At 44.3% G+C, this 26,874-nt stretch overlaps 1 protein-coding gene across 1 annotated transcript; it reads left to right on the plus strand.

Moving 5' to 3' along the window:
• Positions 1-3,507: 3,507 nt before the first annotated feature.
• LOC141102364 (galectin-1-like) lies at positions 3,508-24,999 on the plus strand. Its single transcript, XM_073591318.1, has 4 exons — positions 3,508-3,544; positions 4,547-4,623; positions 5,698-5,869; positions 24,631-24,999. Exons 1-4 carry the CDS (start codon positions 3,533-3,535, stop codon positions 24,772-24,774), a joined length of 405 nt encoding a protein of 134 aa, XP_073447419.1. The 5' UTR covers positions 3,508-3,532; the 3' UTR covers positions 24,775-24,999.
• The last annotated feature ends 1,875 nt before the right edge of the window (positions 25,000-26,874 follow it).

Genomic DNA, 26,874 nt, shown 5'->3' on the forward strand with positions numbered 1-26,874 from the left:
CCCCTCGTATGAAGGACGTATGTGCATTCCAAAGTATTGTTGGTTTGGAGACAGAGCCTATGTTGGTGGTAAAAAAAGCCTCGATTTCAGATCACACCTTTTCCCGATTCTTCAAGGTGCTGAGAGTCGGGGAACGGTAGGGGAGGCAGCAATAGTGATAGTCAGTCAATCACCTGACCTGAATCCGATTGAACATGCATTTCACTTGCTGAAGACAAAACTGAAGGGAAAATGCCCCAAGAACAAGCAGGAACTGAAGACATTTGCAGTAGAGGCCTGGCAGAGCATCACCAGGGATGAACCCCAGCGTCTGGTGATGTCTATGTGTTCCATACTTCAAGCTGTAATTGACTGCAAAGATTTGCAACCAAGTATTAAAAAGTGAAAGTTTGATGGATGATTGTTAATCTGTCCCATTACTTTTGGTCCCTTAAAAAGTGGGAGGCACATATACAAAATGTTGTAATTCCTACACCGTTCACCCAATTTTGATGTAAATACCCTCAAATTATATCTGAAAGTCTGCAGTTAAAGCACATCTTGTTTGTTTCATTTCATATCCATTGTGGTGGTGTATAGAACCAAAAAGATTAGAATTGTGTCGATGTCCCAATATTTATGGACCTGACTATATATATCTGTATATATGCATTCATTTATCTCCAGACATTCCTATAGACATAATAAGTATCATAGTAGCAAAAATACACATGGCATATGATTCAAATGGTAATCCCTACACATAATAAATGAATCATACAAAAACACAAGAATATGTCAAAAAAAGAAAAAACCCTTAGATGGGTAGAAAGGAACTAAAGGAAGTGGCTTCATTCAACCCTGGGTCATGGGTTGTCCTGAATGAATGTATTCACATTCATTTCTCTCTGTAAAATACACCTGTCCCAATCTTCCCCGCACGGATCCTGTGGGATATGTTCCAGGGTTATTCCACATGTTTGCTGTGTCCTCCACATGACTTCTCACAAACTACAAACAGGACTTCTTATGACTTTCTTTCACCAATGTCTTTCTTCTTGTCACTCTTCCATAAAGGGCAGATTTGTGGAGAACACGACTAATAGTTGTCCTGTGGACAGATTCTCCCACCTGAGCTGTGGATCTCTGCAGCTCCTCCAGAGTTACCATGGACCTCTTGGCTCTTCTCTGATGAATACTCTCCTTACCCGGCCCGTTAGTTTAGGTGGACGGCCATGTCTTGGTAGGTTTACAGTTGTGCCATACTCTTTCCATTTTCCAATGATGGATTGAACAGAGCTCCGTGAGATGTTCAAAGCTTGGGAGATTTTTTTATAACCTAACCCTGCTTTATACTTCTCCACAACTTTATCCCTGACCTGTCTGGTGTGTTCCTTGGCCTTCATGATGCTGTTTGTTTACTAAGGTTCTCTAACAAACCTCTGAGGGCTTCACAGAACAGCTGTATTAATATCGAAATTATACTATACACAGGTGGACCCTTACTATTTAGGGGATTTCTGAAGGCAATTTGGTTCCACTAGATTTTAATTAGGGGTATCAGAGTAAAGGGGGCTGAATACAAATGCCCCCCATACTTTTCACATATTTATTTGTATCATTCATCATTTTCCTGCCACTTCACAATTATGTGCCACTTTGTGTTGGTCTATTACATTAAATCCTCAATACTTGATTTGATTGTAGTAAATCCTCAAAAAATACATTTATGTTTTTGATTGTAACATGACAAAATGTGGAAAATTTCAAGGGGTATGAATACTTTTTCAAGGCACTTTAAATGCTTATGTTCTGGTTTGTGATAAATTGTTTTTTTTAAAGAGTAAAATGAAATTTGACCATAAGCAATACAAGAAGTATCTAATGAGGATTGATGGACATGAAAGAAGTCTTCAATATTTATGTGGCACTTGTTTATCTAATATCGATAACAGAATACAATTTAGCCTGAAGGAAATATCTGAACAATTATAATTGAAATTTATGTCTGCCGCTGTCCGAGGCCGAGAGGCGTTATCTGTCCCCCAGGGACATTTCTGTACTGATGAGGAGAAAACACGATCCTCCTCCGATCCCCGGAGATTTCCCTGCAAGTCGTCCCGACCCGACTGAGGATAAAGACAGGTGAGATCCCTCCCTTTCTCAGGAAAAATCTGCCCGTCTATTGCCAGCTTTACTCTCTTCCCACCCGTTATTTACCTCGAGATCCACAAGCCACCCATAGCCAGATACACAGACATTACACATTACTTATACCCAGGTGAACAGATGTCCCATGAGGCTGATGGCCAGGTGCACAGACATTGAACACTGTTCATACCCAGGTACATAGGTGTCCCACGCTGCTCACAGCCATATGCACAGATATTTCATACTACCCAACACAGGTACATAAATAGAACATACTGTCCACAACCCGATGTACATGTTCCAAGACACCCAGAGAAAACTGAGCCAGTCACATCAGTCTCTGTACAGAGGAGCTTACACTCTAATCCTCCCCGTCACACACTGTTATTATTATACATTTATATAGTTCTGACATATACCGCAGTGCTGTACATAGATCACTGAGCCAATCACATCAGTCTCTGTACCAGAGGAGCTTACACTCTAATGTCCCCTCCCCCCCACAGTCACATCAGTCTCTATACAGAGGAGCTTACACTCTAATGTCCCCTCCCCCCACAGTCACTTGCACGTTGCTTCCTTTCAAAAACTCAGAAAAACACACGTGTTTTTGCTGCTTTGTTATATCGTTTTGGCCGCGTTTCTGATGCATTTTGCACCTGTAAAAAAAAAAGACATGTGACTCAAAAGCTGCACCAAAAACACAACCGCACGTGCATTTTTTATGAGTTTTTGCCACGTTTTTGATGTGGTTTGCATTCATTTCAAAGAGGAAGTGTGTTTTTAGTGTGTTTTTTTTTTGCTGCACCAGAAATGCAGTAAGCAGAATTTTACAAAATTAATCAGTTTGAAGAGTTCCAAAAGATTTCATAGTCATTTGTTTTTCTTCTGCTTTTTCCCGTTCAAGAAAAACAAATCAGTGTGAAAGCAGCCTGACTAAAACTGGAGAGTAGAGAATCCAATCAGCTTCCAGGATTTTTTTTGGCAAAGCTTAACTGAAGAAGCTGAAGATAGAAGCTGATTGGCTCCCATGCACAGCTGCACCAGATTTTGCACTCTCCAGTTTTAGTAAATCTCCCCCTTTGTGTTGTAGAAATGACTTTGAGGATAGTCATCTTTTGCCCCCTTGCTGTTTGTGGTGAGTGGTGACATCCCAGCAGAGTGACGATGGACGCCCCATGCTCAGTCACACCGGATCCACATTTCATTCATTCTCTGTAATGAGCGCTTCTGGAACAATTCTCAGTCCAGGGAGCACTGGGCGGGGTGATCCTTCTGGGCGGGGTGATCCTTCTGGGCTGGGTGACTCCTCCCTCCTGACTGGCTCCGCCCTCAGAAGACCTCCTATATATGAAGAGGTAGAAGTGCAGCTGATCACAAGTTTGTCTGATAAGGAAGCAGAATGGCAAATACTGTGAGTATGAGCACCGATGGAAGTTTCAAAAGCTGGGAAAATGGGTTGTGTGAAAGTGGTTGGTGCAGTGTGTGTGGAGGGTGTGGGAAGTGGTGGGAATAATATTGCTGGGTGTTGATATAGGTTGGTGTAGGTTGCTGGCTGTGGTAGTGGTTAGTACAGTAGAGCTGAGTTAGGGCAGTGGTGCATATAATGCTGTTGGTTGTGGATGGTGGTCAGGACATAGGTTGGTGGGGGGTTGCTGGGTGTAGGTCAGAATTTTTTTTTTTTTTGCCTTTCCACTTATTCAGATTATTTAGGGTGTGATGAATACATTTTGATATCCTGGCACAGAGCTGGGTCTGCCTTCCTGGGTATTCTCTTAGTATATGGTATATACTGGGATGGCTCAGACCCTCCCCCCTCCTCCATGCTTGTTCTTAGTATCTCATTGTTTCCATATCTCCCCATCCTTTTTTATTTTTTAATTTATATGTGATTATATTAACCATTTGCTGTGCAGTTTTATAAATCTAATGGTCCTATTCTGAGATGTGACATGTCCAGTCCCTCTGGGTTACTCTATTGTAGCAGATCATTACCTCTCTCCATGCAGGATGGAAGGTGGGGGCGGGGAAGGGGGCATACCCCAGACTAACATGCTGACCAGAATTCAATCCATACTGTACACACCAAGTACATATTACTAAACATGAATGCTGGTCAGGCCTTATGCCGGTCAGTAATTGGCACCGTCTGGCTGTCTGTAGATAGGACTATAACTTATATAAAGGTCTGGGCAGCCGACATACATGACATGGACATTATAAGAGAAAATATATTTATGATTTGATCTGTCATTAATTAGACATGTGGGATGTCTGAGCTCCCTCCCCTCCCCCAAAGGATCTGACAAAGTGCTGCGACCCACAAAAATCCCAAATTTATCCTGAGTACAGTAACTGCAACCATGAGATGTCTATTATACAGGGTGTAATAGTTCTCTCCTTTTCTCCTATACAGACTGTTTTGTATAACTTCAGCCTCAAACCCGGTCACTGCATAGAGGTGAAGGGGTTTATTCCGGAGGGCTGTAAACGGTAAGTCCCGGTTCTAGCCTTGGCTACTTATTACATAATATACGTCTGATCTCTGTATAATACAATTTTTCCAAAAGTAGAAAAGTGTGCTCTGTGTACAATACATCCTACTGACCCCTCCTTCTGGGAATTTGGGGTGTGTGGTCCCTCAAATAATACCTGACATCAGATTGTTTTGCTCAGATCAAATTTAGCTCCAACATTTGTGCTTCTACATTGTGACAAAATGTCATCCTGGATATAATGGTTTTGCCTTAACAGCCATCATCTGAAATCTGACAACTGACATACATTGTTGTCTTTCTCTCCTCTTGGACCCCACTAACCTGTGTAGCTGCATTCTCTGTGGAGAAATGAATCTTCAAACTTACAGTGTAAAGTACTTTGTCACTATCTCATACCTAGTTAGAGGTCGGAATGGCAGCAGGGAGTGAAAGGGCACAAAGTAGTAGTGATTTCTCAGCTCCTCCATCTCCCAGCAGTGACTGACCAGCTCAGCTCACCTTCTCAGCTATAACTTGTTCAGCTCCCCTCCTAGTAGTGACTCTTTACCCCAGTTCTTCTCTGCAGTGTAGTAAAACATCTGGCATGCCAAGGTTCACCATCACTGCTCCACTCCCTCTCCCAGCAGTGACTCGGCACCTCAGATCACTCTTCTCTCACTAGTAGGATGGGAGAGCAGAGACCAGACTTGAATGACTTCACTGTTTCTCTTGTGAACTTTCAGGATGAATTGTTTCACAGTGGCTGCAACTACAAATGTCAGTAAGGGATTGCCTTAAAGCTTACTTATGACTTGTTTACAATATATACATAACGTATGTCCATATCCAGACTGCAGGTTCACTTTAGGTATATTATGTGGGGATTTGTATTTCCAGGACCCCATTTGTTTGTGTTTTTCAAACAAACTCTTTTATGTAAGTCTCCAAAAATTAGCTAAAAAAGTCTGAGATTTATGAATTAAAAGTGGCAGAAGTACCTCTGATACCCATGGGAGCACCACTGGTGAATGACTCCAGTATGATATCCAACAAGGTCAGCTGAGCAGAACAATGTGTTTGTCTTTTCTAGGTTTGCCATAAACTTGGGAACAGATGAGAAGAATTTTGTGCTACACTTTAACCCTCGATTTGACTTATTTGACGATAAGAAACAGATAATCTTGAACTCGATGGTGAACGATGTCTTTGGAGCGGAGCTGAAGGACAGCTTCTTCCCCTTCCAGGAGGCATCTGATACCACGGTATGTCTACACTGGGAGGGGCAGGACAAATGTTGGATGGGGCAATGTAGCATTATGGTTAATTTTGGACACATAATATACTGTATAGCGCCAAAAGGTGCAGTAGGCAGCCAGTGATGGGTTTAGGTGAAGGGTATATAGGCTTTTCTATGATCACAACTTCAGCTCATTCCATGAAGGATGAGAACCTCCCACATAGGAAGATCCAATGGATTCCATCATGCTGCCATTGTGTGCTATGATATACCGCCTAGCAAATCGTTGCAATTTTTCAGATCACCGATTGTCAGAATTATTGGCTTGTGAAATGTGTTGCGTGTGTTTAAGATGTTTGTTATAGCAAGAGGATGGAACACAGATCAGGAAATCCCTGACATGGAATGTCCCCTGTAAAGGCTCAATCTGGGGAGTAGTGTGGGGGGGTTGGCCAGGAACTAAGGCTCCATTAGCATCATGTTAGAACTGTTATGGAGAGACCAATGGGGGAGGAATGCAGGGAAGGGAGCAATGTGATTCACCAGAGAAAGACAGACCGGGTAAGGTCTAATTTGTGTGGCGGGGTGGGAGGATACAAGGCAGTGACCAATGTGTGTCCTGGGGGTAAGATACATGGAAGGGTGTGACTGGGAGAAATATGGGTGAATAACAATGTGTGTGTGATTTTGGGGGGGGGGGGTTCAGGGAATGGATATTACCACTGATAACCCTGTTCCTCTAAATACATCTCTGGGGCAGAATTCTTCAGAAGTGATCAGGCTTAATTCTATATGGGGTAGAATATGAAATAACTGACCCACAAATGTATTCTCATTTTACACTAAGTCAGTCATAGTAGATGGGACCCTTGGTCAAAGATGCATATGTATTGGAGCCATGGCTTGGACAGTGGCAGATGGGGCCCTTATCAGGACAGATATGTATTGGAGCCCCTGGAAGGGGGAAATGGTTTATTTATATAGAAAAAGGCAGAAGATACTTTGCAGACATGGTTTGTTCATGGTGATCTGCAGATGACAGACACAGTATTACTGAAAATACCAACTGAGAGGCAGAACATTCCCATTGTTATGCACACATCAAATGGTAAGCTCAGCCCCTTTTGACATTAAGCCCCGCCCCCTAGGATACACTGTCAAATGCTAGAGCTCAGTGCTCAGCTGTGTCATGGCACTCCGGCACTTTTTTTTTTTTCCTTCAGCATGTAGTGTAGCTGGTATGGCATACAGGAGCCTTTCTCAACATTTTTGCCACAGAAAAACCCTTAATCTTCAGGTAAACCCAGGGCTTTTTTTCTGCCGAAACTTGCCGGAATGGAGTTCCACCACCTCTGGCAGCCCTGTCCTCTCCCTCTTGTCAGTAACACAGAAAAGTAAAGGAATCACTTCCTCCACCAGCTTCTGTGTAGTAATGTTGGCACTGCATCCAGGGCACATGATGCTGGATGTTTACAGATGTCCCGGGTCTGGACGCTGCAATCGCCCACATTATTTGTAAATATGGTGCTTGGGGAGGCGGCTTCTTTCTCCACCTGCCGCCTGTTACAACTGTGTGTAGCACAGAGCAGAGAGAAGTGCTGGGAAACTCCTCCTCTGCTCCGCGCTACATTGCTAATAGGCAGAGCTGCAGGAACATCACTGTGTTGGGACAAAAGCCTGGGCACAACTATCAGAGCCATGATGGCTGCAATCTGCAAGAGGTGACAGAGCTGTGGGGGAGGAGGGCAATCTGTGAACAGGTGAGAGAGCTTTTTGTGTGGGGGTTGGAGGATTTGTGATTAAGCTGGAAGGAGGGATCTGTGAAAAAATGAGAGGCCTGGGGGGAGGGTGGGTGTTTGTAAAGGATAAGAGAGCTGGGGGAGGGGGGATCTGTAAAAAGGTGAGAGATTTGTGCAAAGGGGAGAGCTGGAAAAGGGGGGCCCTGTGCAGAGGTTATAGCAGGGAAGGGGGTTTGCCAGGCCCGGACTGGCCATAGGGCACACCGGGCATGTGCCCGGTGGGCCGGGGGCTGCATGTCACATCTTGGCTGCTAGGGCCGGCTGTGCTCATCCGCCACCGGCCTATCTGCAGCCAGCTCCGCGGAGGCGGCCGCATGTCTTTCTGCCAGAGTCCCGGGTCCCCACTCTCAAGGCAGCTGGGCTGCTCGTTGTGCCAGTGTTCCAGTCCAGAACACCGGCACCGGTCATCACAGCCGGCTCCCCGGCCGTCCGGCCTGCCTTCTAATCAGTTCTAGACAGAGGAAATGAAGGTCCGGTCACGTGACTGAAGGGGGAGGAGCTGGAGGAGACACCCACTGCCTGGTGTCGTAAAAGAGCCTGGACTGCTAGAAAGGTAAGTGACACTATGCCTGCCTGACAATGTTTTAAACTTATCATGATGAAAGCATGCTTTGGTCAGTCTCTCTTAGAGACCCCTTTCACACTGGAGCGGTTTGGGCCTTAGTGGTAAAGCGCCGCTAGTTTTAGCGACACTTTACTGCTGTTACCAGAAGGGGTTAAAAGCACCCGCTTAGCGCTGCTTTCAAAGCGCTTTGAAAGCAGTACCCATTCAATTTCTTGGGCAGGGTTGGTGGAGGAGCGCTGTATACACCGCTCCCGCACCGCCCCAAAGATGCTGCTTGCAGGACTTTTTTTCCTGTCCTGCAAGCGCACCGCCCCAATGTGAAAGCACAGAAGAGGCAGTTTACAGGCGCTATTTTTACCGCAAAAAAAGTCTGTAAAGCGCCTCAGTGTAAAAGGGGGTCTTACACAATGTGAGTGATGCTAAACAAAGGTAGAAGGATCCTCTTCAAACCTAGACCACCCCGCGGTAGCAGTAAAGCGGCTCTCAATTTAGTGACACTTTACCGGTGCTGCAGCGCTACTTTGCGGGCGGTAGCGGGGTGCTTTTAATCTCAAAGAAGGGGTTAAAAGCACCCTAAAAGCGACGCTGCCGAATCGCTTTGCAAGCGCTTTGGCAGCGCTGCCCATTAATTTCAATAGGCAGGGCAGACACCCCTCCCAAAACATAAAGCACCACCCCCAAGTAAAGCGCCACCCCAAAAATGCTGCCAGCAGGACTTTTTTTCCGTCCCACAAGCACACCTCTCCAGTGTGGAAGCACTCGGACTTTTACACTGGGGAGGCTTGAGAGGTGCTTTTCATCCACTATTTTTAGCGCTAAAATGCCTGAAAAGCGCCTCAGTGTAAAAGGGGTCAAAGTGATGCCATCAGGCATTGTGTGAGAGAGGGACAGTTCTTGTGCCCAAAAAGGTGTCCTGCATTGAGCCCACTTTCACACTGGGCTGAATTGGCATGCGATTTGACATGTCAAATTGCATGCCCAATCAGCGGCTATTGCCGGCAATAGTATCATCCGCATCAGTGCGACCCCGCACCAGTTCTCAAAAGTAGTTCCTGTACTACTTTTGCCAACTTCGGTGGCAATTTGAATAGAAATCTGTGCAGGAACCCCCACAGATGTCTGTCAAATCGCTCCATTGAAGGTCAGAGGACATATTTGGTGTCTAATAGACCCCTGATCTCTCCATAAGAGGAACGGTCAACTGCCCATGCTATTACAAGGGAGGTTGTTCATGCCTTGTAATAGCAATAAAGTTGATAAAAAAAAAAATGTAAAAAAGGTGCAGCGTTGAAAAAAAAAAAAATAGAAAAAATTGCAAAATGGGGAAAAAAAATGTTAAGTTCCCCCATGCTCACGTTTAAATGCCGATCGCACCACACATGTGAGGTATCGCCGCAAACATAGTGAGAGAAATAATTCCAGCACCAGACCTCCTGTGTAACTCTAAACTAGTAACTTGTAAAGACTTTAAAAGCATCGCCTATGGAGATTTTTAGGTACTGTAATTTTGACCCTGTTCCATGGGCGGGCGCAATTTGAAAGTGTAACATGTTTGGTATCTATTTACTCAGCATAACGTTATATTTTATAATGTACCAAGCAATTGGGTATTATATTGTGCCTTTGTGCATTAAAAACCATAAAGATAAAGATAGATAGATAGATAGATAGATAGATAGATAGATAGATAGATAGATAGATAGATAGATAGATAGATAGATAGATAGATAGATGAGAAGGTGTGTACAATGAGGCCTATAACACACTCACTCAGCGCCAGATCAATCCTACGGTTCTATATGCAGTATAAAATAAACATTTAGGAATATTAAATCCCACAATTATATGTGCAGCAATAAATAAATAAATATTCAAAAGTATCAAGCAGCTGTTTAAAAAGGAAGAAATGGCATAAATAAGTAGTAAAAAGGTCCAGCAATCAAACACTGGATCATAAAATACTAAAAACAGCGCTAAAATAAAAGCCACAAAAATATCACAGTAAGTGGCCAGAACAAAAATAAGAGTCTCTATATAAAAGATAATGATGAAGACAGTTCAAGGTTTTTATAGGTGTAAAATCACTGATGTCCAAGCGTGCGCCTTTCACCAGAAAGAAAGCATGTTCCACCATGTGATGCACACTCCCCCAGGGGGTCAAACTCACCAGAAGCCGCTATTAGAAGAGCATTGAATGGGTATTCAGCATCCACTTCAATAGTCAGTCCTCATCATCAGCAGGATTCACTGGTAAAGGGGCTCCATATATATCATAAAACACAAGAGCAACACCGACATAACGTAATCCTGTTTATTCATGTAAAAATCCCCTATACAGCAGTGTTCCCCTTAATCCTAACTACATACATTGTAATATATTGAAACAAGCAAATAAGCAAGCCCAGAGGGCGCTGTCTCCATGTCTAGCCATCCAGGATGGGATGTGTGTTTCCCTGCAGACACCACACTATCTTCCTGGTAGATGGTAGCAGACAGTGGAGCGCAAGCGTCACTTCCGGATCATCGTGTAGGCCACGCCCTGACCGGTTTTATCATCAAGGACTTCTACATAGGGTACATAGGGTGTGGCTACACAACATTACAATTGATATAAATACAAGTGCCCTAAAGATCTAGCCAATCAGGCTCGCCCAGTAACTGATGACAGCCGTCAGGCTTTGCAACCTCACTGGCCATAAAATCAAGTGCCTCTAATCTCTCAGCCAATCAGGCGCTCCCAGCAACAAATGACAGTGATCAGCCACAGCGTCCTGATTGGACAAGAGCAGTGAAATATCACAAGCGGCACAGGACAGATACAAACATAGCAATGTCACTTGTATTTAGATAGAAAATATACATAAAGCAGTGAAGAAGCAGTAAGGGCGGTAGTCATGGTGAAAGGTAGAGACCTAGAGCAGTACAGACACATTAGAGCATCAATATAACAATAAAGACCAGACAAAATGCAGGTGCTCTAAGCATCTAGCCAATCAGGTTCGCCCGGCAACTGATAACGGCCGCCAGGCTTTGCAACCTAACTGGCCACAAAATCCAATGCCTGAAAACTCCCGGCCAATCAGACACTCCTAGCAACAAATGACAGAAAGCAGCCACAGCATCCTGATTGGATAAGAGCAATGGAATGTCTCAAACGGCACAGGACAACTGCAGACATAGCCGTGTTAATTGCATTTGTTAGTAAATGTCTACAGCGCAGTGGAGAGGCAATGTAAGGCAGTAGTCATGATGGGAGATAGGAACCTCGAGCAGCACCAGCACATTAAAGCATAAATATATAGATAAAAAGCGGATCATAAGTATAAAATTCAAAGACGGATATGGAATAAGTAAAAAGCATTAAAATGGGCTCATATCAGTGCAACTCATAATATCAATAATATATACGTCAAGATACATTAAATTGAAACGTAAGACTAAAATATCTGAACGGATAAAAAATCCTAAGTGTGCTAAAGATGGAGAGAATAAACTCAGAATAAAGACACATAGTTGTAATTGGCAAATAAATAGGGAGAGAGAAAAATAAAAAATAAATCGCACCACAGGATACTAAAATGATATTGTAAAAAAGGAGGGTCAATTAACAATCACTAATAAAACAGTTGATGTCTAGGTCAACGTCTAACCCTTTAGGTGATAGTGTATCGACCAGGTATATCCATTGGGTCTCACGTTTAGAGAGTTCTCTTACTAGGTTAGCACCTCTCCAAAAGGGTTTAAGATGGTCGATACCCCAAAATTTCAATCCAGACGGATCTTGCCTATGGTGTATTTTAAAATGTAATGATACGTTATGGTCTTTAAAACCTATTTTAATATTGGCGATATGTTCTGCAATCTGTACTTTTAACTGTCTTTTTGTGCGACCTATGTAGATGAGCCCACAGGGGCGTTGGAATGCGTACACCACATAGGCCATATTGCAGGTGATGAATTCCTTAATTTTAAATCCTTTGTTATTGGAGGTAGACACAAACTTATCTATGGCTCTGACCGGTGTATTCACATCCTTGCATGCCAGACATCTTCTGCATGCGTAAAAAACGTCTTTATCCCAGAAAGATGGGGGTCTACATGGAGGATCAATTACTTTCTTAACAATTTTATCCGCATAGCTAGGAGCTCTTCTATAGATGAATCCAGGTTTTGATGGTAATACAGGTTTGAGGGTTTTATCCATCTGGAGAATATGCCAGTGTGAGTTGAAAATATTTTCCACTTCTTTGTATTGCAAATGGAACCCTGAAATAAAGCTCCATTCTTGATTGTTATTAACTGGAGGGTGTGTCACATCCTTTAGAAGTTCTTCTCTTGAGGTGGAGGCCACATTCCCAATTATACGGTCCAAATTCTCTTCAGGGTAGCCCTTTTCCACAAATGTATTTTCTTATAACTAGGGCTTGTGTTTTAAAGTCTTCAATATTCATGCAATTTCTTCTTATTCTGGTAAATTTTCCCTTTGGGATGTTTCTTAGCCACATCGGATGGTGTCCGCTTTGTATTGGTAAATAGCTATTGGAGTCTGTGGGTTTAAAATATACTGAGGTACATAACTTATTTCCCTGTCTAAAAATGTTGATATCCAGGAAATGAACTTCATTGTCACTGAATTCGCTTGTTAATTGTATATTATTGGTATTGCGATTCAGTTATTCAAGAAATTGTTGTAACAATGTAATTGTTCCAGACTAGATGAAGAACAGGTCATCAATATATCTTCTATAAAGTAATATTTGGTCCCTTTTTTATGGAGAATATTGTTTTATTCTCCCATTCGCCCATGAATAGGTTTGCTATACTTGGGGCAAACTTAGCACCCATATCTACACCACGTTTTTGAGAGTAGAAGTCTCCATTGTACCAAAAATAGTTGTGGCCTAAGTAGAAATCAAGTGCATTCCGTAAAAACACCTTCTGATTATGGGATAGATCTTCTCTCTGGCTTAAGGCCCAATTTAGGGCCAATAGGGCATCATCGTGTTGAATGATGGTATATAGGGAAGCCACATCTGCTGTAACTAAGTAAACTTCTTCTCTCTCAGTCAAATCAATTTCTTGAAGTAGCTGTAGTAGATTTTTTGTGTCATGTAGGTAGGCTCTGGTTCGTATAACACTCTTTTGAAGGAAGAGATCCAGATATTGACCCATTCATGATGTTATCGATCCAATCCCGTTGACAATTGGATCGATAACAAGGATCTATGAAGATCCTTATGGAATTTTGGCAAAGTATATATCCTTGGAATTCTACTACTACTTGGGACTAAGTATTTTTTCTCTTTGGTAGAAAAAACTCCTGTTGTGAATCCTGAATCCACCAGAGCCTGTAATTCATTTACATACTGGGAGGTTGGGTCATTATTTAATTTCTTGTATGTGTCAACATCCATAAGCATCTCATTCAATTGGTTATGATAGAAGTCTTTAGTCAATATGACTACACCGCTACCTTTATCGGCAGGTCTAATAACCAATTCTTTTTTTTTTCTAATGATTCCATGCCTTCTTGTATGTATCTCAGATTAACATCTCTTTTTGGAATCAGGCCTTCAAGGTCTCATAGAACCAGCCCTTTAAAAACTTAGTAGTTGAAGTGAGGCTAGTAACTGGTTGGGAGTTCTTATTTAAAAAAAAAAATTCATATTGATTTTTCTCATGTACTTATGTATATCTAAGAATACATCAAATTTGTTGATCTTTTTAAGCCACATTTCAGACCCAAATTAAGGATATTGGTTTCTTTGTGAGTAAGGTTCACATCCGTCAAATTGAAAATTCCTCCAAATCATGTTCTCTCCTTCTTTTTTCTGGATCCTTCGTCCAGCTCTACAGCCCCTGATTCTTCTCTCCTTGGGCCCTGATACTGAGTTAGCTCTCTCTCCCAATACGGTGGTTCTCTCCATAGAGGTGCCCCGTGTTCCTGCATTGGTTGGGGGTAAGTGGGGGGTCTTCCTCTCTGAGGGGGAAAACCACAGCCCCGTTATTTGCCAATTACAACTATGTGTCTTTATTCTGAGTTTATTCTCTCAATCTTTAGCATACTTAGAATTTTTTATCCGTTCAGATATTTTAGTCTTAATTTTCAATTTAATGTATCTTGACTAGGGATGAGCTTCGTGTTCGAGTCGAACCCATGTTCGACTCGAACATTGGCTGTTCGGTCGTTCGCCGAATTCCGAACTTTATGGGCCGTTCGCGCCAAATTCGTGTGGCGCGTCACGGCCCATAATTCACTGCGGCATCGCAGTGCATTGCTGGCTGATGATTGGCCAAGCATGCACTATGACCCGCATGCTTGGCCAATCACAGCGCCGCGTTAACAGAGAGCCGTAATTGGCCAAAGCCAAGGAGGCTTTGGCCAATTATGGCTCAGGGGATTTAGTACACGCCCCACACTATATAAGGCCGTCTGCACGGCGGCCCTGTGTAGTGTGTGTTCCGGCGTTCTTTGAGAGAGAGAGACAGACAGTGACATTTGATTTGAGTTAGCTAGATTAGGCAGGACAGTCAGTCAGTTAGCTGCACTTAAAGTGTATTGTCTATATATATATATATATATATATATATATATATGCATCCCAGGTGTTATATATATATATATACACTGTATTCAGTTTAGCTAGATCCGTTCCTGTTATCTTCTAGACTATTTACATTTAGTGCAGTGCGTCCTGCTCACAGTGTTCAGCTAGATCCGTTTCTGTTATCTTCTTACTGACAGGCAGGCTTGTCTTGTTACAGTAAATACAGCTACCTGAAGAAAATTGCTGGTGTTCTTTTGATCCTATTAGTACCACAGTCAGGCAGCTAGACTATTTACAGTTAGTGCAGTGCGTCCTGCTCACAGTGTTCTGCTAAACCTACAAGTTAGTGGGGTGCGTCCTGCTCACAGTGTTCAGCTAAACCTACAAGTTAGTGGGGTGCGTCCACCTCACAGTTTCAGCTAAACCTACAAGCTAGTGGGGTGCGTCCTGCTCACAGTGTTCAGCTAGATCCGTTTCTGTTATCTTCTTACTGACAGGCAGGCTTGTCTTGTTACAGTAAATACAGCTACCTGAAGAAAATTGCTGGTGTTCTTTTGATCCTATTAGTACCACAGTCAGGCAGCTAGACTATTTACAGTTAGTGCAGTGCGTCCTGCTCACAGTGTTCTGCTAAACCTACAAGTTAGTGGGGTGCGTCCTGCTCAGTGTTCAGCTAAACCTACAAGTTAGTGATTGATTTTGCTAGCTGCAGTATCAGTATATATATATATATAATATATATATCCCAGCTTAGTGCAGCTACAGGCCATTAGTATGTCTGGAAGGCCAAGAAGGAGAGGCAGACAGTCACAAGCCAATAAGAGAGGGCAAGCAGGCTCTGTGTCTAGTGCTGGTCGTGGAGACGGTGCATCCTCATCAGCACGTGGCCATGGGACACGCTTGGCCTTTTTTTTCGGCAGCTGGCCGTGTTGAGCCGCAACATGCGGAAGACTTGGTCGAGTGGATGACCAAGCCGTCCTCATCCTCCTCATCCTCTCTCACCCATGCCCAGGGTACTTTGTCTGGCAAAGCAGCGGCCTCTTCCCTCGGCTCAATGTCATCAGTGACTCCTTCCCTAGCCCCACCATGTCCTCCTGAGGAGTCCCTTGAACTGTTTGACCACAGTGTTGGGTACATGCTCCAGGAGGATGCCCAGCGTTTGGAAGGCTCTGATGATGATACTGAGCTCGATGAAGGCAGTAACATGAGCACGGACAGAGGGGGTGCCCAAGAATGACAGCAATCTGGCAGTCATGCTCCCCCTGCTGCAGCATACTGCCAGGTTTGCTCCAGTGATGAGGAGGGAGGGGATGATGAGGTCACTGACTCAACGTGGGTGCCTGATAGGAGAGAGGAGGAGGAGGAGGAGGCGGCACATCACCAACGAGGCAGGATGCCCTCCAGGGGCCAGCCTAAGGGCAGCACATTGACTGCATCACACCCCAAAGCTCCACATGTGCAGGGCGCTGCAGTCTCTGCGCGTTATTCAAAAAGTTCTTTGGTGTGGGCCTTTTTTGAGACGAGTGCATCAGATCGCACCGCTGCTATTTGCAACATATGTCTCAAGCGTATCTCGCGTGGCCAAAACATCTCCCGCTTGGGTACCACATGCTTGACCAGACATATGTTGACCTGCCATGCAGTTCGTTGGCAAGCGTATCTAAAAGACCCACACCAAAGAACAAAGAGGACCTCTCCTTGCTCCTCATCAGCTGAGATTTCCAACCCCACTAGACCTTCAGTCCTCTCTGAGACCTGCACTGAGAGGAATGAAGGTGTAGAATTAGGTGTGTCACAGCCAAGTACTTGTGGGCAATCTGATTTTGGTACACCGACGTCAGATTGTACCAGGCAAATTTCCCTGCCCCAGCTGCTGCACCGCCAAAAGAAGTTTGCTCCCAGCCATCCACATGCCCAGCGGTTGAATGCTAGCTTGGCAAAATTGCTAGCACTTCAACTGCTGCCTTTTCAGTTGGTAGACTCTGCCCCCTTCCGTGAGTTTGTGGAATGTGCGGTTCCTCAGTGGCAGGTACCCAAACGCCACTTTTTCTCACGGAAGGCGATTCCGGCTCTCTACCAGCATGTGGAAGGCAATGTCCATGCCTCGCTGGACAGGGCGGTCAGCGGTAAGGTGCATATTACCGCTGACTCATGGTCCAGCAGGCATGGACAGGGACGTTACCTAAGTTTCACGGCGCATTGGGTGACTCTGCTGGCAGCTGGGAAGGATGCAGGACAAGGTGCAGTAGTGTTGGAGGTTGTTCCGCCACCACACCTCCAAAATGCTAATGATTGTGACACACCTCTCTCCTCCACCCCCTCCTCTTCTTCCTCCATGGCCTCTTCCTCGGAACCAGCGGTGCTCCGTAGTCGTTCAAGGGGCTACGCAAGTATGCAGGCCAAAAGATGCCATGCGGTGCTTGAGCTGGTGTGCTTGGGGGACAGGAGCCACACTGGGGCAGAGGTTCTGTCAGCTCTGCAGGGGCAGGTTCAGAGGTGGTTGACGCCACACCAACTTAAGGCAGGAATGGTGGTTTGCGACAATGGCACCAACCTCCTCTCTGCCCTCCGACAGGGACAAATGACCCATGTGCCCTGTTTGGCTCACGTCCTTAACTTGGTGGTGCAGCGGTTCTTGGGCAGGTACCCGGGCTTACAGGATGTCCTGAGGCAGGCCAGGAAACCGCCGGTCATATAATGCCAGTGCTCGGCTGACGGACCTCCAAAAGGAGTTTAACCTGCCCAAGAACCGCCTAATCTGTGACATGCCCACCAGGTGGAACTCACTGTTGGCCATGCTGCAGCGGCTGCACACGCAGCAGAGGGCCATCAATGAGTACCTGTGCGACTATGGCACCAGGACAGGGTCAGGGGAGCTTGGTTTTTTTTCCCCACGCCAGTGGGCCATGATCAGGGATGCATGCACTGTCCTGTCACCATTTGAGGAGGCCACGAGGATGGTGAGCAGTGACAGTGCATGCATCAGTGACACTGTCCCCCTTGTCCACCTGTTGGAGCACACGCTGCGTGGAATAATGGACAGGGCACTTGAGGCAGAACAGAGGCAGGAAGAGGAGGACTTCCTTAGCTCTCAAGGCCCCCTTTATCCAGACAGTGTTCCTGCGTGCCCGCCGATCACACAGGAAGAGGACGAGGAGGAGGAGGAGGAAGATTGTGTCAGTATGGAGGTGGAGCCTGGCACTCAGCATCAGCAGCAGTCTTTAAGGGATCAGTCCCAAGAAACACATGGACTTGTACGTGGCTGGGAGGAGGTGGCTGCGGACCATGTCGTTCTTAGTGACCCAGAGGACTCCGGACCGAATGCCTCAGCAAACCTACGCTGCATGGCCTCCCTGATCCTGCAAAGCCTGCGTAAGGATCCTCGTATTCGTGGTATCAAGGAGAAGGACCAATACTGGCTGGCAACCCTCCTTGATCCACGTTACAAGGGTAAGGTTGCGGACCTTATCTTGCCATCGCAGAGGGAGCAGAGGATGAAACATCTTCGGGAGGCCTTGCAGAAAGGTCTGTGCAACGCGTTCCCAGAGACTGGGAGGTTACAAACTCCTGTTTCTGGACAACGTGTTGCTGAGGCTTCGGTCAGTCAAAGAAGGAGCGGTGGAGAAGGTGGCCGTCTGACCGATGCGTTCAGACAATTTTTTGGTCCGCAGCCCCAAGGTATGATCGGTTCCAGCAACCATCGCCAGCGTCTGTTTTACATGGTGCAGGAATACCTAGGGGCAAGATCAGACTTGGACACCTTTCCCACTGAAAATCCTCTGGGTTACGGGGTCTTGAGGATGGATCACTGGCCAGAGCTTGCACAGTATGCAATTGAGCTACTGGCCTGTCCTGCATCCAGCGTTCTTTCGGAACGCACATTCAGTGCTGCTGGAGGCGTGGTAACCGATCACAGGGTGCGTCTGTCCACTGACTCGGTCTTATCGACTGACCTTCATAAAAATGAATCAGTCTTGGATCACCACCAGCTACCAAGCACCTGATGCTGATGTAACCGAATAATTTTTTTTGAAATCTCAGATCCCTTCAAAGACTGCCTATGCTGATGCTGAGTGACTATCCCTGAGTAATTATCCTCTTCCTCCTCAATCATCACGCTGATAGCTTGTAAGAACATTTTTGGTTCTGGGCGCCACCACCAGTGCCTAAGGCACAATTTTTCAGCCCCTGTTTAACAGGGGTGTGTAATTACAATTTTTGATGTAATACTTTGCAGCAGGGCTCGTTCCTGCATTCCAACTAGAGTGTCTGTGAGGGGTTGCAGTGTTGTGGCACCAGCACCAGTGCCTAAGGCCTAATTTTTCAGCTCCTGTTCAACAGGGGCATGTAATTACAATTCTTGATCTAATATTTCACAGCAGAGCCCTGTGAGGGCTTACAGTGTTGTGGCCACAGCAACACCTAAGGCCCAAATTTCTGCGGAGTATATAGGGCAGGACCCTACTTTCAAACAACTAACTTACAAACGACTCCTACTTGCAAACGGAAGGAGACAACAGGAAGTGAGATGAAATCTACCCCTAGGAAGGGAAATTCTCTCCTGTAAGAGTTAATATGGGAAAAACATTTCTCCTTTCCACTGATGCTTTCCAATCCATTGGGACAAAAAGTGAGGTGAAATCTTCTGAAGAGGAGGAAAGACAGCAAAACAAATGTCACAGGGGTGATAACCCTTCCCTATGTTTTCCAAAAAGCTTAAAAAAGATTTTTTTGGCTGGAGCTAAACACGTTAAAAATGTACCAGTTCAATATTACAAAGAGATTCTACTTAACAACAAACCTACAGTCCCTGTCTTGTTTGCACCGCCTGTATACTGCTGTTCAGAGTATATAGGGCCTTGTGGCCCCACACCTTTCCTTATTTTAATTTGGGTGCGGGGTTCCCCTTAATATCCATACAAGACCCAAAGGGCCTGGTAATGGACTGGGGGGTACCCATGCCGTTTGTCTCACTGATTTTCATCCATATTGCCAGGACCCGACATTACATTAAACCCACAAGCAGTTTTAAATGAGATTTTTTCCTTTAAAAATGACATTTGGTGCAGGGACTGTTCTAAACACGGGAAACACGCGTCACTTTACAGGCATACTATAGACACCCCCCAGGTACGATATTTAAAGGAATATTTCACTTTTTTTTTTTTTTACTTTAAGCATCATTAAAATCACTGCTCCCGAAAAAACGGCCGTTTTTAAAAGTTTTTTTTGCATTGATACATGTCCCCTGGGGTAGGACCCGGGTCCCCAAACCCTTTTTAGGACAATACCATGCAAATTAGCCTTTAAAATGAGCACTTTTGATTTCGAACGTTCGAGTCCCATAGACGTCAATGGGGTTCTAACGTTCGTGCGAACTTTCGGTCCGTTCGCAGGTTCTGGTGCGAACCGAACCGGGGGGTGTTCGGCTCATCCCTAATCTTGACGTATATATTATTGATATTATGAGCTGCACTGATATGAGCCCATTTTAATGCTTTTTACTTATTCCATATCCGTCTTAGAATTTTATACTTATGATCCGCTTTTTATCTATATATTTATGCTTTAATGTGCTGGTGCTGCTCGAGGTTCCTATCTCCCATCATGACTACTGCCTTATATTGCCTCTCCACTACACTGTAGACATTTACTAACAAATGCAATTAACACGGTTATGTCTGCAGTTGTCCTGTGCCGTTTGAGACATTCCATTGCTCTTATCCAATCAGGACGCTGTGGCTGCTTGCTGTCATTGGTTGCCAGGAGCGCCTGATTGGCCGGGAGTTTTTAGGCATTGGATTTTGTGCCCAGTTAGGTTGCAAAGCCTGGCGGCCGTCATCAGTTGCCGGACGAACCTGATTGGCTAGATGTTTAGGGCACCTGCATTTTGTCTGGTCTTTATTGTTATATTTATGCTCTAATGTGTCTGTACTGCTCTAGGTCTCTACCTTTCACCATGACTACCGCCCTTACTGCTTCTTCACTGCTTTATGTATATTTTCTATCTAAATACAAGTGACATTGCTATGTTTGTATCTGTCCTGTGCCGTTTGTGATATTTCACTGCTCTTGTCCAATCAGGACGCTGTGGCTGATCACTGTCATTTGTTGCTGGGAGCGCCTGATTGGCTGAGAGATTAGAGGCACTTGATTTTATGGCCAGTCAGGTTGCAAATCCTGACGGCTGTCATCAGTTACTGGGCGAGCCTGATTGGCTAGATCTTTAGGGCACTTGTATTTATATCAATTGCAATGTTGTGTAGCCACACCCTCTGTAGAAGTCCTTGATGATGAAACCGGTCAGGGCGTGGTCTACACGACGATCCGGAAGTGACGCTTGCGCTCCACTGTCTGCTACCATCCACCAGGAAGATAGTGTGGTGTCTGCAGGGAAACACACATCCCATCCTGGATGGCTAGACATGGAGACAGCGCCCTCTGGGCTTGTTTATTTGCTTGTTTCAATATGTTACAATGTATGTAGTTAGGATTAAGGGGAACACTGCTGTATAGGGGATTTTTACATGAATAAACAGGATTACGTTATGTCGGTGTTGATCTTGTGTTTTATGATATATATGGAGCCCCTTTACCAGTGAATCCTGCTAATGATGAGGACTGACTATTGAAGTGGATGCTGAATACCCATTCAATGCTCTTCTAATAGCGACTTCTGGTGAGTTTGACCTCCTGGGGGAGTGTGCATCACATGGTGGAACATGCTTTCTTTCTGGTGAAAGGCGCACGCTTGGACATCAGTGATTTTACACCTATAAAAACCTTGAATTGTCTTCATCATTACCTTTTATATAGAGACTCTTATTTTTGTTCTGGCCACTTACTGTGACAATTTTTGTGGCTTTTATTTTAGCGCTGTTTTTAGTATTTAGTATTTTAGTATGATCCAGTGTTTGATTGCTGGACTTTTTACTACTTAGATAGATAGATAGATAGATAGATCTATTCCATATCCGTCATCAACCGCCCCCACAAATGCTGCCCCCCCACCTGGGATGCTCAGTCTAAAATTCCCCGGCCTATTTTTTGTCCCGGTGCAGGCCTGGGGTTTGCAGATTGTGTGGAGGTGAAAGCTGTGAGAATAAGCTGTAGATGAGGGTACTGAGGTGAGTTGTGGACTGGGGGTATAATCTGTGGGGGGAGGGGTACAAAGGTGAGTTGTGGATGGGGTGCTAAGGTAAACTGTGGAAAAAGTGGCGAGTTGAACTGTGGATGGGGGCAGAAGAGGTGTGTTGTGGATGGGGAGGTGTGTAGGTGGGCTGTGGATGTTGGGCACAGAGGAAAGCAAAGAGGTGTGCAGAGGCGAGTAATTGGTGGATACCTTGAGGGGTGGAGGATTTTTACTTGGAGAGGACAAGGGAACTTTGCGGTGGGCAGAAAAGTATACAGAGTTCAGTATGTCATGTATGGCAGGGTATGCAGGGTGCAACAGTGAGGATTTAGTAAAATACCTTGTACATTACCTAGTCATAACTGTATGCTGTGCTATACATTACATACCTCTTACAGTCATAAGTTACATTAATGGCCCCTGGACAATACTAATGAATTCTGTACAATGGGTTTTACATTACGTACTCCTGACCCCTGACCACTGTATGCTGGACTGCACATTACACTTTATATTACATATTCCTGACCACTGCACTCTGTACACAGGGCTATATGTTGAATATAGAGTTCAGCAGTCAGGAGTATGTAAGGTACAACACAACTGACAGAGTGCAGTGGTCAGAAGTATGTAACAGCCTAGTATAAAGAGAACAGGGGTCATGATTATATAATGTATAGCACAGTATACAGGGGTAGTGGTTAGGAGAGTGTATAACTTGCCTCAGATTATGTATGTACAGTGTCCATTACATACTCCTGATCATAGTCTCTATGATGTGCTGTATGGTACATACTGTACCTTTTCATGTTGTGTACTGTACATATTTATGGCTACTGCACTCTGTATGATATGCACTTCTCTGCACTGCACAATACATACTCTTGAGTCCTGTACTCTGTGTGTTTCACTTTTCTGAACCTTGCGCCTTCTGCGATACACACCCACTATTTGGCAACCACGTAATTTTCACCTCTAAAGGAAAGTGCGGCTGGGGTTGTGGGTGTGGCATTGGCTGGGGAGGGTGAGTTCCAGCACCTATTTTCTGAGAAAAAAGCCCTGGGTAAACCAATTCATTTTTCAGTGGAAAAAAATGCCCCTCGTATTGGTGACTGGTGGTAAGAATACTCCACTTACAGTGGTGGCCCAAATGCCACTCTTGCAGGCACTGAGAAGGATCATTGGTGTCATGAAGCTGGCCCTGCCAAGAGGTGGTGGGCCCTGAAATAAGCACACAATCAAATGGGATGTTTATCCACCCCCCACTCAAGGAACCCCTTGAAGCCTCTGAAGGAACTCTGGGTGATTATGGCTGGTGTAGAGGGACTCAACTAGCCAACTATTAATCTCTTGAGGGCTTCAGTCATTGTTCTAGGTGACAGATACACCCCAGACATGTGCGATTAGTTTTGTGTGAATCAGAAATTCGTACATTCGTAAGGATCCAAAATACAAATTTTTATGCATACCAATTTTGTACGAAATTTCGTTTACGAACTTCAGATAAATTTCTCATAACGAACTTTCGTTATTGTTATGAAAAGTTTACAAACCTAACAAATTCGTATTTCGTAGGAATCCGAATTGAATTTCGGACATGAATTACAAATTAATTTTAATACAAAACGGAACAAAACAAATTTATTGACGGCGCACATACACCCAGACCCTGTCACTAAAATATTGCAGCACAGAAGCACATTCCCCCCCTTTTTAATCTACATATTTTTACATCCAAAATTTATATTAAACCTGTTTTCTGTGTCTATTTTCGGCACTTCCTCCTTTGCAGTCTCGTTCGATTGCCATAGCTTCCGGTTGTTGGAGCGCGCTCCCTGCCACTACATTATAAGTTAATGGGAACTACAATTCTCTTTATGCTTAGCGGCATCGCGCATGCGCAGTGCCTCTTTTCAGATGACTGTATGAACGAGCCTTGTTCTCACAATGTATAACAGCCTTCAGTGCAGACACCTTCCAGCATTCACGCCCATTCCTGCCTCCCCAGAACGCCCATATTAAGTAAAAAAATACAGACTAACAGAAATACATTAACAATATTGTATTAAAAATGTATATTCAAGGAATGACAGTAATTGTATAAAGCAAGATAACATTTTTTTTACATTATTTTATAAATTTCCCTTTTTAGGTTGTTGCAGCTGCTGCTGGCATTCTCTGAAAGTCTGCAGCCGACGAACTGCAGACTAGAGACCCTTTCATTTCTAAAAAAAGGGGCAGAGTAAAGGCGGGGCTGTGATGATGAGATCCTGATTTTAATAAAATGGCATAGGAGGCGGAGCTACAGCATCTTAGACAAGCCCACGGTTCCCGTGCCTGTGAACGCAGACAGCGTCTCACCGCGGGGATGTAGTCCCAGTGGAGGGGGGCGCACACAAAGGTAAAGCCCATTCAGAACGGCTCTGATGTTGGGGCAAACTTCTAGGACAAGGACAGGAAGTGGCAAAAAACACACACCAAAAAAAGAAGCACTTCCAAATGAAAATGAAGGGAAAGGTAAATGAACACACAGTACACTACCTTAAAGGAACAGGATTAAAAAAAAAAAACCTTTAGTATCACTTTGACTGTTTTCTGCAAAACGTAAGACAAGCTACATGTATCTATCTTATGGAAAGATTTTTGTTGAAATGAACGGTTTGGTGGTTTTCTCTCTATGGCCATCACTCATTGACTTTTTATAGTCCACAAGCTGACATTGTGCCATCTCTTTTCTTACAGGTTTGCTTCCACTTTGAGCAAGACAAGATCATCATAAATTTGCCTACAGGAAATCCACTCTCCTTTCCAGTCCGCTTTCCCGTAGAGAAGATCTCATACTTGTCCTTGGTGGACCTTGAGCTCAAGTTCATCACACTAAAATGAAGAATCTCGCAGTAGAGGAACCGCCTGTCCCACGTGTCCATATCCAGGATCTGTGAAATGACCATAGTGGATGAAGAGGAGAAAATTCTTGTATCCTGCTTTGTAACCCCCCCCTCCCTCCAATTTGCATCCTTGTTGCTCATGGAGACATATATTGTGCTTTGCTCAGTTCATGTATTAGAAATGAATTTCAACCACATTTCAAATAAAATCCAATGAGCTCTATTGTATCTGATCAAACCATTTCATTTGGCATTAAGCTGACTTTGGGTGAATTGCTGTAGTCGCTCACAAATCACTGCCTGCTGTATAGCGCCCTCCTGCTGGAGGTTTGTTGCATTACTTTTAACAAGCACACCGCAACCAGCAGAGGGTGCAAATGTTATATTCTGCCTGCGTAGTCTTGGATTTCCATTAAAACTGTAAACATTTTCTGATCTTGTCCTTCTAGGCCCTACAGGGTGGAGGAAAAACGCATTTTCAATCATGTATACAGGGGCTGAATGTTTTCACCTCTTAGAATCTGACGGTGGAGGCCGTCACCACTGCCTAGAGGCAGCTGCCCCTGGTGCAGGGGAAGGAGTCCGTTTTAAACAAAATGACATTTATACCTTCTTTTGGACAAAAGAGTAACTTCCCTAATAGAAATCATTTGGATGTATTTCACCAAATCTTCCCCAATGAAAAGGGAAACTAGTCAGAAGCCTTTTTGTAAGATGCTTCGGCTGACCAACTTTTCAACCACAGGGTCCTACGTAGAGCTGCACGATTCTGGCCAAAATGAGAATCACAATTTTATTTTGCTTAGGATAAAAAGATCCCAATTCTCGCGATGTAAAATCTTTCACATTATACAAAAAATGGGCTAACTTTACTGATTAGTTTTTTTCTTTTTTTTTTAAATTCATTAAAGTAATTTTTTCCAAAAAAAATTGCATTTGAAAGACCGCTGCCAGGGGCGGACTGACAACTCATGGGGCCCCTGGGCAATGGGGGATTATGGGGCCCCTGGGCAATAGGAGATTATGGGGCCCCCAGGTAATAGGAGATTATGTTGCCCCCAGGCAATAGGAGATTATGTTGCCCCCAGGCAATAGATTATGGAGCCACACGGTATACACACACAGACACACAATATACACACACAATATACACACAATATACACACAATATACACACACAATATACACACACAATATACACACACAATATACACACACAATATACACACACAATATACACACACAGAATACACATACACACTGAAAAGGTACTGGAGAGGCGGGGCAGCTATAATCTTGGGATTTTTAAAAAAAACACAGATTTTTACATACTGTCCCTGGTTTTATTGAGGCTGGCAACCCTGATTGGGCCCTTTAGTGGCATGGGACCCACGGGCAGTGCCCGAGAGCCTGAATGGTCAGTCCGTCCCTGACCTCTGCCCAAAAACAGTGTCGCATAAAATATTGCAACAACCACCATTTTCTTTTCTAGGGTGTCTACTAAAAAATATATATAATGTTTGGGGGTTCTAAGTAATTTTCTAGCAAAAAAAAAGATTTTAACTTGAAACCAACAAATGTCAGAACATTTTTTTTTTAGTGTTTAAGTGGTTAAACTTTTTTCACTTACACACAAAGTTTATTCCATTGACAAATTGTTACAATGTTTATACTTAAGTTCAACTGATAAAGGATGTTGTGATTCTTGACAGACTGCCCGGTTTTTCTCTTCCTTTCTTTCGAAGGCTGTGGCTTCAGAAGAGCAGAGAGAATTCTTTGCATAGAAAGAATCGTGAAACACAAGATTGTGATAACGATTCTTGACGATTAATCGTGCAGCTCTAGTCCTACGCATGTGTTTTAGCACAAGCACAAGGCGGGAGGTTGGTGGATAGAGTCTTTGGCAAAACATGGAGCCTTTCATAGGAGGATTTAAAAAAAAAAAAAATTCCAACTTCTTATCTGTTGGATCCTTAACCACTTGAGGACCGCCTCACGCCAATGTACGTCGGCAAGGTGGCACGGGCAGACAGAATCACGTACATATACGTGATCTGCCTTCCGCGGGTGGGGGGTCCAATAGGACCCCCCCCGGTGC

The sequence above is a fragment of the Aquarana catesbeiana genome, linkage group LG07 (assembly GCF_042186555.1).
Source record: "Aquarana catesbeiana isolate 2022-GZ linkage group LG07, ASM4218655v1, whole genome shotgun sequence".
Classification (NCBI taxonomy): Eukaryota; Metazoa; Chordata; class Amphibia; order Anura; family Ranidae; genus Aquarana; species Aquarana catesbeiana.